General features: G+C 53.0%; 1 protein-coding gene across 3 annotated transcripts in view; it reads right to left on the bottom strand.

Moving 5' to 3' along the window:
• Positions 1-14,564, bottom strand: part of ATXN10 (ataxin 10) — a 57,664-nt gene that overhangs the window by 25,472 nt on the left and 17,628 nt on the right. For all 3 annotated transcript variants that reach the window (XR_013587932.1, XM_078612328.1, XM_078612329.1), the window contains one exon: positions 278-341. Coding sequence is in view for 2 of the 3 variants with exons in the window: in XM_078612328.1 (XP_078468454.1) it covers positions 278-341 (64 nt within the window). In the remaining variant the exon portion in view is untranslated. The remainder of the gene's footprint in view (positions 1-277; positions 342-14,564) is intronic.

The following is a 14,564-nucleotide window of genomic DNA, read 5'->3' as shown; positions in this document are numbered from 1 at the left end:
GAAAAGTTTTACTTGAAAAAGAGTTTCGCAGAATGCTCACCCCCCCCCCACGCCCACTCGCCCGCCGGCCCACCCGCTCGCTCGCCCGCCCGCCCACCTCTGATTTGGCGCCACAGCCTAGGACGATGACGACAACGGCGGGACGTGGGACGGCGACGCGGGACAGCGAAGCGGAGGAGACGCTGTGGAGGTGGTAGCAGCGGAGGCCGGATGGGCCGGACGGACGCCCGCGGACAAACGTGGCGAAGCGAGCGTCGTTGGCGAAAAACAAGGATACAGGGGTTGTTGTCGTCGATGTTGGTGCTCTCCAGGATCAGGGGGATGCCTTCCAGATCGCGCACCTGGACGCACGCGCACCACAGAGAGACACAGGCCACACCGATATGACTCGCACTGCCGCGGTCATTGGACATCCGCTGTCGACGTCCCACCCCCGCGACATGCTATTCTCAATGACGAAAGCCGCTGTGTGAGAGTAAAAAAATTAAAAGAGACTCCGGTTTAAACGGAAGGTCATTCGTCGATCGATCGCGTTGAACACCGCCCTGCTGCTCGACTAATTTCCAACGCCCGGCGAGCAAGCGGACGAGAGGGCGGCCGCGGCCGCCCCGCGCGCCCGCGTCGTTGCTTAAAGGGGCAGGGGAGGGGCGCTGTGACAGCTCAAGTCGAACCTACTCGGCTACCTGAGCCACACCCAAGCACCCGGGGGGCACCGGGTCGCCATTCCAAAACGCGCTCACCCCGACGGCCCCCCTCGTTATAGATGCGGCGGCCGGAAGAGAGGGGGGCTCTCGCTCGCTCGCTCGCTCCCCCGCCGTTCCGCGAATTCGCGACGAGCGCGGCAGGAAAAAGAAACCCGTGGTGAGATGCAAGTGATAACCCAGAAGGGAGGGGAGTCGGCGAGAGCTACCACAATGTCATCTACTTATTTACCGCGGGGAAACAGTGAGTCCCAAGTCGTTTGTTTTTTAAAAGGATGATCCTAATCGAATTCAAATTTATAGAACGCCTTCGCTTGAGGTGCTGGTTCGGACGATTGGCCAATATCTCTGCGTATTTAATGTCCCAAGAGAGCCAGTCAGGTGGCTGATATTCATTCGCAAAAAAAAATAACAACTTATAATCATTTACAGCCGCTTTTGTCAATTACACTGTTGGATGAAGGCCTACCCATGCTGTGCCAGTCGTGGCGTGGAAGAGCAATCCAACGCTGCGCACAGAGGGGCCAGAAACCGACTGGCGGGCGCTGTCTCTCCCAGAGGTCCCCTTGCACACGCACGTCAGGAATCGCAGTCTTAACCAATTCGCTTCATTTCACGGCAATCGCTGGCTCAGCAATGCCAGCGATTTGTTTCCCTCCCCCCTCCGCAGGATTCGCTAGCGGATTTGCGAGCCCTTTTTCTCGACAACGCTACTGCGTGAAGGTGCAAACCCGAAACAAAATCCAAAAGCACAAGAAGCTGTCATCTTGGCTCTGTGTGTGCGTGTCCCCCAGGCTCCCCCACGGCAGCGTGAAGCTTGCTAGGCACCATCCAGCTGTGTCGCTACGTGAGGCTGCAGTAGCTAACGGCTCTGTCGGCTTCACCTGGTAAAATAAAATACAAGTTTTTTTGTGATTTGTTTACCTTGCCTATACTATCGTGTTGTTGTACTCTTTGTTGTTGTCACGTTCTGAACCTGCCTGTGAAAAAGAGCTTAATAGCTCATCCTATTCCTGGGGGAGCATAGATAACTGATTATGATTACGGGAACGATGTTGTGACTCTGCCTCGGTTGCTGACGGGGAACGCAGGAAGCGCGTGGGCACCGTTGGGTCGACTGCACGCAACTGGCCAACGAACCTCGACATCGACGCAACTGACGATGCTAATCGCCCTGCCTTACAAAAAGAGGGGGATGATGAAGCAGAAGAAGATATCACGGACTCGTGTTGGACGACCCCAGATGCATGGGGTGGGGGGGTGGGGGCCTAGTCAAACACAATTCTAAACATAAATTTTAATAAAGATGAGACTGAACATACAAAATGCAGGCCCTCCCTGAAGTATGGCCTTGAACACTCAGTGAACCTTTCTTGGATTCTCTTCAATAAAGTTATGCAAGTTTTGTTTGTCTTGGGATGCACACTCCTCCAATGGATTGGCGAGTGGGTGAGAAGCGCTGCAGCGGTTAGCACGCCGTGCTGAGAACCCAGCGGCCACAGATAATCGTTGGTGAAACGTCACGAGACTTGAATGGTAAATGTTGTGGGTTGACTCTCCAACACAGCGGTGTGCTAAACTAAGAACGAATTGGCACGGTCTGTTTACGTGACAAAACCTTGCTATTGGCCGTGTCGGGTGGTGGTGGGTTTAACGACGCGTTTATATTTACGCAATCTAACCCAAAAATCTATCGATAATATTGGTCGGGAAAGCCTACTACTACGCGTTAAACAGACGGATTCCCGGTCGCCACACCTCCACGGTTGGCTACGTACGGTGTGAAAGAAGCTCAACGTGCATACACACACACACGAAACCGGTTTAGGGCCTTCCCTTCACCAATCTGCATTGACCAGCTCGGTGAAGTATGTTGTTGAAACGACCCCATGGCTGAAACGGAATGGGTAGGGCCGTCATCAGACAGCTCATTCATAGGGGGCTGCAAAAATAATAAAACACGGTAATTTTATTCACACGGGAAAAAAGCCTCTTGAAAAGAGTCGTGAGAGTTGTCGAGGAGGCTTCCGCGTTCGGTCGTTTAGCCAATTCCAGTAACGGGTGCTTGGGCCTACGAAAGGAAACCGGAGTACTCAGCGAAGACCCAGACACAGCACCAGAGGACGATAACTCTCAACGCTCCCCACTGCTGTGCTGCCATCTCCCGGCCACCTCGCAGCCTTAAAGGAACCTAGTGCAGCATGCAAAGCCGGGCAGTGTCAGGGCACGCATCGCGGTATCGCCGGCACCGCGAGCGATTGATGGCGTGGAGAATTCTTCATCCAGCAGCGGATGGACGATGGCAGATGGCGGTGACCCCGTCATCGCAGCGGTTTTCAACTCGTGGGGCGAGCAGCCAACCCCCCCCACCACCGCCTGGAGCAGGGCGGGGGGTGCACAGTAGACGTTCAGGGGATCGGGAGGCTGCAGCAGGGATAGCGTGTGAGAGAAATGTCCAAGGTGCGCAGGGGATGACGGCGCCTCGTTGTATGTCAGGTGAACTTCTTTCGCGCCATACAATGCCAACCGCGCCAATCGGAGGAGCGACATAGCGGTGGCGTTCGTTGAAGATGCCCCGACGTCGTCTGCAGGAGTGGTTTTGCCGGCGCTGGGGGCCCAAATTTGCAAATTAAAATAAAATACTATTTGGTTCTTTCGGTAAAGTCACGTAGGTAGAAATATAAAATAAAAATAATAAATCACGACGTTTCGATCGCAACACAAGCCGTCGTCCTCAGGCGGAAAAAAAAATCCAGCAGTGGAACTGCTGAACCAGCGAGAGAGCTGTTACAACAACAAGAGGTTTTTTATGTGGCGATGGGCAAGCAAGCGGGGTCTGAGCTGGAAAGGAATTCCATCTCCGGACGCAAGCACGTCAGTTGTGTTAATGGGAGATTAGCACTATGTTGATGGGAGAGATTAGGCAGGGAGATTAGGGGGATTAGCAAGTTCATGTCATGTCTATGTGTAGCACAAGTTGCGGCGCTGCCAACTGCGCTGTGAGGCAAGCGCGTCCACGCAAGAGAACCACCGCAACGGTGGTCGCGCCAGTGAGACACAAAGCCCATCACACAGCCAGAACCATCGGTACATCGAGGCTAATCGAGCAGAAGTGGCCATGTTAGTGAGACCCCAGCTCGTTAATGCAGAGGCACCCAACAGGGCAATGCAACTCAGAGAATCGGAGATAGCAGCCAAACAGCAGGGAAGAATGGAAGCACCACAGCAAGTGACGACTTTGCTTGGTTAATAACGTCCTTCCAATGATTGCTCGGCCTATACCCATCTTCTCGGTTGAAATTGTCTCCGTATTTATATATCTGGATGGCTTCATGGACACAAATCTTTGATGATAGCCTGAAGGTTTGCAGAGTACCTTGGTCTCGGAAAAAGCAATATCGTGCGAGCCCACTGCGTTATAACAATGATCAGCCACTGCAGAGGTATTGGTTCTGCCATGTTTCAAATCTGCCCTTGTGTTCGTGAAAATGTCCGAGACATGTCGTTTCGTTTCCCCAATGTAACTGTTGCCGCAGACACAACTTAGTTTGTAGACACCAGGGTATTTACATGTCAGGAATGACATCCTTCACAGATGGGATCAAATCACGGATTCTGTGTACTGTATTGAATCGGACCTGGATCTTGTGTTTACTTACGATTTTTGAATTATTTTTGGTAACACCTGCTATGTATGGCAAGGTGATGGTTTTGATTGGGTCCTCAGATGGTTGTCTCCCCATGGTTGGGGATACAGCTTTGCGGATTGTGCGGCCTGAGTATCCATTCATCTTGAGGGCTTGGTGTACGTGCCCCAGTTCACTGGCTAGGTGGCGTTGGTCGGAGATGCAGCGGGCCCTGTGGTGTAAGTGTTTTGATGAGGGAGTTCTTCTGGGCCGGATGGTGGTGGGAGTCAGGCTTTAGATAGGAATCCGTGTGGGTGGCTTTCCTGTCGACGGAATGTCCCAACGAGCCATCAGGCCTCTTCTCGATCAAAACATCCAGGAATGGCAGCTTGCCATCATTTTCCACTTCCATGGTGAATTTGATGGATGGGTGTATGGAATTGATGCGGTTGAAAAACTGGTTCAGTGCCAGCTGGCCATGTGGCCAGATGACGAAAGAGTCATCTACATATCTCTTCCACAAGGAAGGACGTAGGGTGGATGTCAGGATGATATCTGTTTCAAATTTCTCCACCAAAACATTCGCTACCACTGGTGATAAGGGAGAACCCATCGGGGTACCTTCATTCTCACCTCATCAAACAAAATTAACCAACCGACTTTCACTTCGATCCTCCATGTAAGCGTTGATAATGTGTTTAACTTATTTGGCACCGGACAGAACCAACTGTGCTAATCGGACATGCGGGAGGACAACAAACAAGCGAGGTCAACACCCGGGCCCGTGTCACGTTGGCGGTGCAGGCTCAAGTGCGAGGGCACGAAAGGAACCATCCGCGATCTCTCCTTGTGCGCGTGTTTGCGTTTGAGCATGTGTCGCCCATGGTCGCAAAATACAACAACTCAGAGCCTCAGGACCTCGTTGCTACGGTCTCTTTGAGTTACGGCTCTGCTGTACCCCACTTAAAATATTGCGAGCACTAAATAAAAGCTTTAGCCATGTAAATATGCCACGAATGGTAGGCAAGCAGTCAACACGAGCAGATTAATCTGTTGAAATGTACAGGAGGTCGGCTTGTGCCGTTCGTTGTCCCACATCCGTCGTGTTCGAGTGGTGCGAGAGGTTTAAACAAACGGACGCGGGTCGGTAACAGGCGGCAAAACATGGTTCCCACGCAACCACGCGCGGCTAACTCGCGCAATCGCTCCCCGTGGGGACCGGCGAGCATTGAGACAATCCGCCACTTCACACCCTGCGCCGTGATTCAGGAGGACCGAGCGGAACCGTCGGAGGTGTGGAAGCCTTCATTCGTGATCAGAAGGCAGTCCGATTGGCCGATTGAGGCTGCTGCTGCTGCTGCTGATGATACATCAAATATACGATGTTATTTGTTTGAATATATAGGCGCTGCACGTAAAAAGCAAATGCGCGCGCATTTTTCCGCAGCACGTACACCAACGTCACACGTGCGTGCGTGTAACGACGGTGGCGGCGACGATGGTGAACAGGTTCCCCCGTCCCCACCCCCCTTTATCCACGACCCCCAAAATCGCCGCGAGAGAAAAGGCGCGGAGGCCTTCATCTGGCGGTCAACTGATCGCGGCCAATGTTGACGACGATCGCCGGAGACCCACGGCGGGACGGGCCACTCGTGGGCCCGGCCGCCTGCCGACGTTCCCAGCGAGCGGACGGACGGCGCTCGGGGCGGGCGGGCGGGCGGTTGGAGCGACCGCGCCGGCGGATGCCAGCGATCGCGGCATCCGGAAAGCCGCCCGCCTCGGAGCCCGCGAGCACAAAGCGGCGAGCGGGCGAGCGGGGATTACACGCTCGGGCGACTCCCAATAGAGAGCGCCGGAGGTGGCCGGGCGGCTCACGGCGCTAATGCCGTGTCACAGAGCACTGAGTCGGCAGCAACGGGGTGGTGCTGGGTTTGCGTCCAGGTTTCACCCAGCCGTGATTAAAGCGGGTTCTCAAGTGCAGCGAGCCGGCGGTCTCAGCCCGGTCACCCGATGACGGCACGCGCGCACAAACAGTAATCGTGTTAAGTTCGGGTTTTTGACCTAATCGCGCTCATTCCAGCGGAGCATGAATAACACTTTGGCTTGACTGTCGTGCGACGAACGCTCCCCGCAGCAGCGCAAGCGAGCAGGTGACACCGCCTGGCGTGGACGAGAGACGAGTGATGGAGACTCAGGAGGTAGTTCTTTGACGTCATCTTCCAAACGCCATTCTCCAATCGTGTGGCGATGTTACGCGTATTGCTCCCGACGAGAATTTGCAAACGGAAATTACTTTATCTCGTTCCAAAATGAGACGCCAAAAAGGCACGGCTGGAACACAACCGACAGATAAAATAAATGCAAAGAAAATAAAAGCGCTAAAAAAATACACGGGACGCGCCCTCTGAGCTCGCCCGCGACAAACCGTAATCGCCCGGGAAAGCGCACAGCAGGTCACGCGTGAAAGGCCAATGCGACAACTCTCAAAATCCCTGTCACACAACGCCAACGCGTGGACCAAGCCACCGCCTTTCGCAAGCAAAAAAAAAGAAAACAAACCCGAGTCGTGAAACCTGCCCACACAGAAACCGTACGCGAGCGGCGAGCGACACACGGGTGAGCGGTGAGTGGAGGGTGAAAAAACACGAAGCCCCGGGGGCAGCGCTGACAACTGTGACGGCGTTTACAACGTCCCGAGCCGTCAAGACGAATGAATGAACGGACGGACGAACGGACGGGCGCGACCCTTCACGTGTCGCGCGGTGACAGCGAGGCGAGGTGAAACGTTATCTGCGCCCGACGACGGAGGGAGAGAGAGATGCCCCGACGTCACCCTGCGGTGTTCCGCAAAAACAGAGCGAGCCATTGTGCGCAGGTGCGGCGGACAGCGGCCGGCCCGATGTCGCGCACCTGAAAATTACCCCCGCAATCCAACCGGTGACAAAAACGAGCCGTCCCCCCTTAGCGACGTCGACCGCAAAAGCCGACAAAAGCAAACCGTCGCCCCCCAAATCGATTCGTCAGCCCGCGTTGCACGTTCGCCCGCGGATCGCGTGGGTTTGACGATGCGCTGTTTAACGAATCGTGTGATGTTACCCTGAAGGGTTAATGGGAGTTTAAAAAAAAGTTTGATGGTGAGACCGGAGGCATGAAACAAGAATGAGTGACGAATGAGGGGGCCATATAAAAACAGTGACAAAAACTATCTCGACAAACGGTCGAATCGCCGCGACGGTAGAATCGTTAAGACGTCTGTCGGCAACGCAACTCACTCGGCACTAGACCCGCTCCCCGGCCCTCTCTGTGCGCCGTGGAAGAAGAATTAACGTCGCTCCCTTTATATTGGTATAAATGTTTAAGGCGGTGCTCTTGACGGAAACTGTTGAACATTTTTTGAATCGGCTGCACATGGGTATCCCTGCCAGAAACACGATGTTTCAATGGCCTCTCACCTGGTTACATCAAGACGAACCTGTCTGCGAAGTTACGAGCGTTTTCTTGCACAAAGGTGTTTCTCAAACTTTCACTCAAGCCGATGCAAACCACCCAAATGCTTCACTATTCCCAGATGACAAAACGCATTCACTTCTCTCTCTAAATTTGAGTAATATAAAATGATTCATATTACCGGAACATAAAAACACTATTTTATGCAGCTATAAGGGTTTTTTTTAGGTGGTGGGGAGGGGGGGGGCATTTAGATCTTCGGGTTAGGGAAGTTTACCATCTTAGTTTTTAATTAAGTAAAAGTAAAACAAAAGGTAGAATAAACCTGCGTTTGCATCACAGCCCCTGCGGACCACCTGGAGGAGGAGCGTCGCAGACCGCCGGTGGTCGGTCGGTCAGGGACCACACTTTTGAGAACCACCGCTCTGCATGGACGGTGACGGACGCTGGCACCACGTCGCCCTCCACGCCAATGTCATCAATTCGTTTTCAATGGCCCCCTTCGGGTGGAGGGGCAGGGCTCGACTACAGCGCTCGGACTCACGACCGCGCACACCAGCGGCACCAGCGGCACCAGCGGCACCAGCGGCGGTCTTCCAACCCCCGTAACCGGACGTCCTCCACCCCCCCGCAGGTCGACTCGGCCTTGACAGAGCTGCCCCCCCACACGTACGTACGCGCATACACAAGTATGCGCGTACGTACGTGCGCGTGTCTTCACCTGCGGCTCCCGTCGCACAACGCAGCGACGGCCCTCGTCCTGCTGCCGCCGCCAGCAATCGCGCCGAGTGGCTATCGGCCCCCTTAATTAGATTAAACATTATTTGGTCTAGCAACGGGATATTTTTTTTTTCACCCTAATGCAGCCAATCCTTCACGTGAGTAACCGAACTGAGCTTAAACTTTAATGGAAGAGGACGGGTCCAAGGTAAAGCCGCTTGTAAAATACCTGCTGTTGGAGTCCGCTGCTAGCTGGGGCCCCGATGCGTTTTTAACCGCGGGAGTGAGGAGCGGGCGAAGGCAGCGGATGGAGAATTAGCAGCTGCCAAAGTGACAGCCGTGCTGAAGTAAAAACAGTGTTCGGTTACAGCGCGTCAAAAATCAAGAGCGTGGATAATTTTATGAACGTTTGGGAAGGCGAGTTTCTTTTTTTCGGGGAGCACTTGAAGGGCTCCTAAACGGTGGAGGCGGGAGGGTGGGATCATAGTAGGAGGCACCCCCCCCCCTTTTTCCGAGGTACCCGTTAGTCAGCCCGCCAACCTACCGACCCGGCCAGACCCATAGGCTGCCAGTCGACTCACCGGGCCAGTCCGCCAAGCACACCAGCCAAAGCAACCCACTGACCCACCACACTCCAGTCCACTGGCCCACCGAATCCCATCAACACGCCAGTCCCATTGGCCATGCAGCACACCAGTACATCAGCCCACCAGAGAAGCAGCTAGAAGGTCCTACTAGCCCACTGACCCACCAGGACATTAACGCACCGGCCCCAATGGTCAAACGGCACAATGGAACAAAAACATACCAGTCCACAAGCCCACCAAATCTAGGAAGCTCGTGCACCCGTTCACTGACTAATTAGCTCAACAGCTCATTAGCACACCAGTGAGCCAGCCCCCCCAATGACCCATCAAGTACACGAGCCCACTAGGACCTCAGTCCTAAAGCCCACCAGCCTACTGACAACACCAGCACACAAAACACATCAGTCCACTCGCACACTCGTCCATGAATCCACTCGCCCGATTCACCGGCCGCCCGACATACCCGACGGCCTACACGCGCCCAGCAGACAAGCAGCCCACCGCCACACCTGCCTACATACACGCGCACCCACGTACACAAACACGCACACGCACGCACACATGCCATCATCTACTCCAATTGACACGGCGCCCACTCGGCACCCGTCAAACGCGCCACTGTGGCCAATTTCGCCGGAATCCTGGTTTTTCCTGATTCTATTTTTTGTGTGCATGTGTAAGTACTGTATAAGAGACAAAGATCCCCCTTATAGCCTTTAACAAACTGTTGTGACAAGTGCTGTTAGCGAGCATCCTATGAAGGCCGGCACGGCACGCCAGGGGGTAGGTGTCCAGCACCACGCCCGGCCGGCTTTGTCTCCTTAGTGCCGATGTTTACACAGCGCACCAGGTACTCATTTGAGGCTAAGTCGACCTTGGGGAGGCCCAGGACCGGTTCAGATAATCGTCAACCGGTGTTGGCCGTGAGCGGGAATCGAACTCGAGCCATCGGGTTTGTAGCGCAGCGCGCTAACCGCCACGCCACCGCCCCCCACGTGATATAAACAAAGATACCCTCACATACCCCTAACAGACTGTTGGGGCAAGTGCTGTTTGCGAGCACCCATGATATACACACACACACACACAACGTACACGTGCGCACACACGAGTTTGGGTGACAACCGCGTCTCAAGTGCTCGACACGAGGAGTGCGAATTGCTCGCTGCCAACGGCTCGACAGCCGACTCCACAAACTGCCGACTCCAAAGATCTCAGAGCAGCCGGTGCTAGTTAGTCGTTGCCAATCAGTGATTACGCGTGAAAGCATCCTCGCGTGCAATTGGCAACCAAAACCGGGACCGGAAGACTAATGGAGCACCAACTGAATTTCACAAGCTACCGTACGCGCGTGCGAAAAGAATCGTTCATTCCGATATCGTGTTTCTTGTTGTTGTTGTTGTTGGTGCCCCGGAATCCGTTTACATTTTTTTGTTTGTTCGTTTGTTTCGCGAAAAACCTGTCCGAACAAAAAACCTGGCGCGTGGAGTTTGCCCGCGGAGCGGAAGCACGGCCGGGGCACCGCACCAGCGAACTTCCAAGACGAAAGCAAACTCGGCTGAACGCATTCGCTCGTAGGGAACCTGCTACGTCGGCCAGAGGTCAACGTTTTAAGTGTTGCGTTCGGCTCTGGCTAAGTTTTCTTCCCACGATAACGTCGCGTTCACTCACTGCACATATTTAGGGAGGAGGGGGGGTGAGGGGGCACGGGGAGGGGGGGGGGGGCGGAGAAGGGGAAGGAGGGGGGCACAAGCTCGATCAAACGTGTCACGCGTGTCACACGCGTGTCACATCAAGGCGCGCGCCGGGATTAATAGCGCATTAATCCCTGCCCAAGCGCGCAAACCCCGGGCTTCGCCCAGGTGCGCTTCAGCCTGCGCGAATAAATAAATAACGAACTAACTAACTAAATAAATAAGGCGCATATTTCCACGCCGGCTCGCCGCGAAACCTGCGAGGGTGGCTGCCGCGTTCCGTTCCGTTTCTTCTAATCCGGGGGAATTTGGCGGCAGCGTCCTCCTCCAGTGCCCTGAGGGCTCCTTGGCCTTGCGGTGAGGGGTGGGGGAATGGGGGGGTGATGGGGGGGTGGGGGGGGGTAATGGGGGGGGGGTGCGCGCACTCCTCGCGGTCGCGAGATTAGCGCGGCTAAGACTCCCCTCGAATCCCATAATGGACTCAGCCGCAGGGAGGGTGGAGCGAGAGGACCAGGGATTGCCCTCTAGGGGTCACCGAGACCAAACCGTCGAGAAGGCCCCGAGGCGGGAGGGGGGGGGCGTTGGCAGCGCCAGCTTCTTCTTGGTAGGACGGTGACGCTGCGCCCGGGGGACAAGTTACCGGTTTGCGGAGCAGATACGAAAGGATACGAATCGATGCTTCTATGTACGTATGTGTGTTGAACGTCTTTCGCACCGTACGTAGCCAACGGTTCTGAACGGGGGTGCGATGTCTGGGTTCTTCGGCCGTTCTGCGATGTTGGTTGTCGGCTGGTGGATCACCTTTGGTGTCGCCGTTGAGTGATCTTGATGGGCAGCAGTGTGACGATGGGATCCTTAGCCAACCCCCACCCCCCCCCCCCCAACCTAGGCCCCCCCTACCCCCCAACGCTTCACCTCCCTGCGGACATCGGGGTAGGGTCTAGAGCAGGGGTCTCAAACTCAAATTACCTGGGGGCCGCTGGAGGCAGTATCTGGGTGAGGCTGGGCCGCATCAGGTATTCCACAAAAAAAACTTTGCTAAAAAAATCCAAACTTCTCAAATGTCATTACTAACAGTTATTTAACTTCAATGGGTTCTTCTGAACATGAATAGAATATTGAAGAACATGAACGGTTCTTCTGAACATGGCTTCTCTTGCCTACTTCCTGCTGCCAGAGACCTGGCAGCGCTTCCTCTCACATAGCTGAGCCACATTTGGCTTGAGGGAGGAAGCAGTTGAGACCCTCAGTATGGCTTGAAGATGATCATCAGTAAGTCTGGACCTGTACTTGGACTTATTGAAGTTCAAGGTGGAGAAGAGCTTTTCACACAAATATGTGCTCCCAAAAAGGCACATGGTCCGCTTAAACATTCGGGAAAGCTCAGGGAAGCTGGGCTTCAATTCTCGCAAAAATTGCCCAAGCTTGTCTTCTTTTCCACTCACCTCCCTGAACTTGGTTTTGAGGTCAGAGTTGCACTGCAGGTCAATGAGCTCCATTTGAAGCACAGGAGGGGCATCTTGCACATCAAAGGATAAGGGATCCGCAAAAATTTGAAAAGTGGCTCTGTGCGTCTTGAAGTCTGCAAATCTGTGACCAAATTCCTCCTGTAGCCTCAAAATGGCACCAACAAACTTCTCACCACTGAATGGTGTGCCTGCATTCAGGAGTGCCTTGCATGCTGGGAAATGGCAAAGGTTTGTCTGAGAGAGCTGGGCTTTCCATAACACAAGTTTTGTGGAGAATGCTCTCATGTTGTCATAGGCAGCACTGACGAGCTGCCCCTGGGCTTGTAACTTATTGTTCAGTACATTCAGCTCATGCGTGATGTCAACAAGAAAAGCTAAGTCCATGAGCCATTTGGGATCACTTAGCACAGGAACAGCCACCCCATCCTTCTCCATGAAGGCTTTCACTTCTGCTCTCAACTCAAAAAATCTCTTCAAGACGTTTCCCCTGCTGAGCCAACGTACCTCGGTGAAGTAGAGCACATCCTCATATTCTGACTCCATTTCCTCTAAAAAAGTACGGAACATCCGGTGCTTTAAGCCCCTGGATCTGATTTGGTTGATGCATTTCACAACAACAGACATCACATTGTCAAACTTCAGGCATTTGCTGCAAAGGGCCTGCTGATGTATGATGCAGTGCAGAGCAATGGCCTCCTCCACACCCTCCTCTTCTAGTTTTCTTTGAACAAGTGCCACCAGTCCATTTTTCCTCCCTGTCATTGATGGCGCTCCGTCAGTTGTTATTCCAACAAACTTCTTCCATGGCAAACCGGCATTCACAATGGCATCACACAGCTGGCAAAATATCTCCTGAGCGGTGGTGTGGCCATGCATTGGAATTACTGTGAGCAACTCCTCCATCACTTCAAAATTGTCATCAACACCACGACATATATTGTGAGCTGGGCAGTGTCAGTGATGTCTGAACTCTCGTCAAGAGCGACTGAGTATGCATTGAAAAATTTGGCTTTCTCACGCAGTTGATCATAAATGTCACTTGACAGGTCAGAAATGCGCTCTGCCACGGTGTTAGCAGAAAGGCTGATGTTGCTAAACTGACCTTTCTTTTCCGGACAGACTATACTTGCAGCCTGTAAGATGCACTTTTTGATAAACTCGCCTTCTGTGAATGGCTTTCCTGCCTTAGCAATCATCTCACTAACCATGTAGCTTACTTCGACTGCTGCATTATTCTCTTTGGTTGCTTTCTTGAAGACATGTTGTTGCCTCAGTAGACATGTTTTAAGATTGGCAACCCGGTTGGCTCTCTCATCTCCCTGGTATTTTGCATACTCCTCAGCATGTCTAGTTGAGTAATGACGTTTGAGGTTGTATTCCTTGTGCACCGCAACTTTTTCTGTATAATTAAGACACGTCGGGGTGCTCATATGCTCAACAAAGAAATATTGTATCTCCCACTTTTCCTGAAATTGTCTGTGCTCGTCACCAACCTTTCTCTTCACTGCATGCTTTGAAAAAGACATGATTGGGGCTGTGTGACAAGATATATATTCATTCCATTTGCTGTCGCTCAAGCAATAAAGTTTCAGTCAAGTGTTAAGCCAACCAGCGACGCACGGAGACATAATTTCCGCAAATTCACGTCATTTCCGCTTTTTCCGGTAACAACAGATGCGTAGATTATGGGGGGGGGGGGTGTAATGCGTTCCCATCAGATTTCGTCCCCACACCCCAGTCACAGGCAGACACAGCTGTAGCGGCTGCTACTATACACGCTTCTCTGTTCAAAGCACGGGGATCTGAGCCGGGATGAGCTGTGGATCTGTGCTTTGACGCGCTCCGGTGCGCGCACAGTGGAGAGCCGAAAGAGGGAGAGGAGAGGACTATATGAGGCAGCGTCATTGTGTGACCACGGGGTTCAAATGCTGCTGGCCACTGTCGGGGCTTTCGCTTCCTTCAGTCACATCATCACATTTTTCTATCCATTTTTGTGCTTACTTTGTGCCGGCGTGTTGGCTTGCCTGCATTCCGGGACTTATTTGAGCAGATCCGGTTCCTCTCGTATCGAAAAAAATATGAATATTAAAAAAAGTTTTTTAAGAAATTATTAAAATAAAATATAACATTATAATGTAATCACTAGAATATTACGGAGCCCCTGTTGACATCGGTGGATGAATTACTAATTTGTGGCCACGCAATAACAAGATAATATAATAAGTTATATATAAAGCTTTTTTAATAACAGCATCACAATTTCATAAAATAATAACAAATGCAGACTTCTAAGATGAACCAAAATAATTATGCACATCGT

The sequence above is a fragment of the Lampetra planeri genome, chromosome 38 (assembly GCF_965212315.1).
Source record: "Lampetra planeri chromosome 38, kcLamPlan1.2.h2, whole genome shotgun sequence".
Lineage (NCBI taxonomy): Eukaryota > Metazoa > Chordata > Hyperoartia > Petromyzontiformes > Petromyzontidae > Lampetra > Lampetra planeri.
Note: the sequence above shows the minus strand (reverse complement) of the source record. Positions and strands in the feature narration are given on the sequence as shown.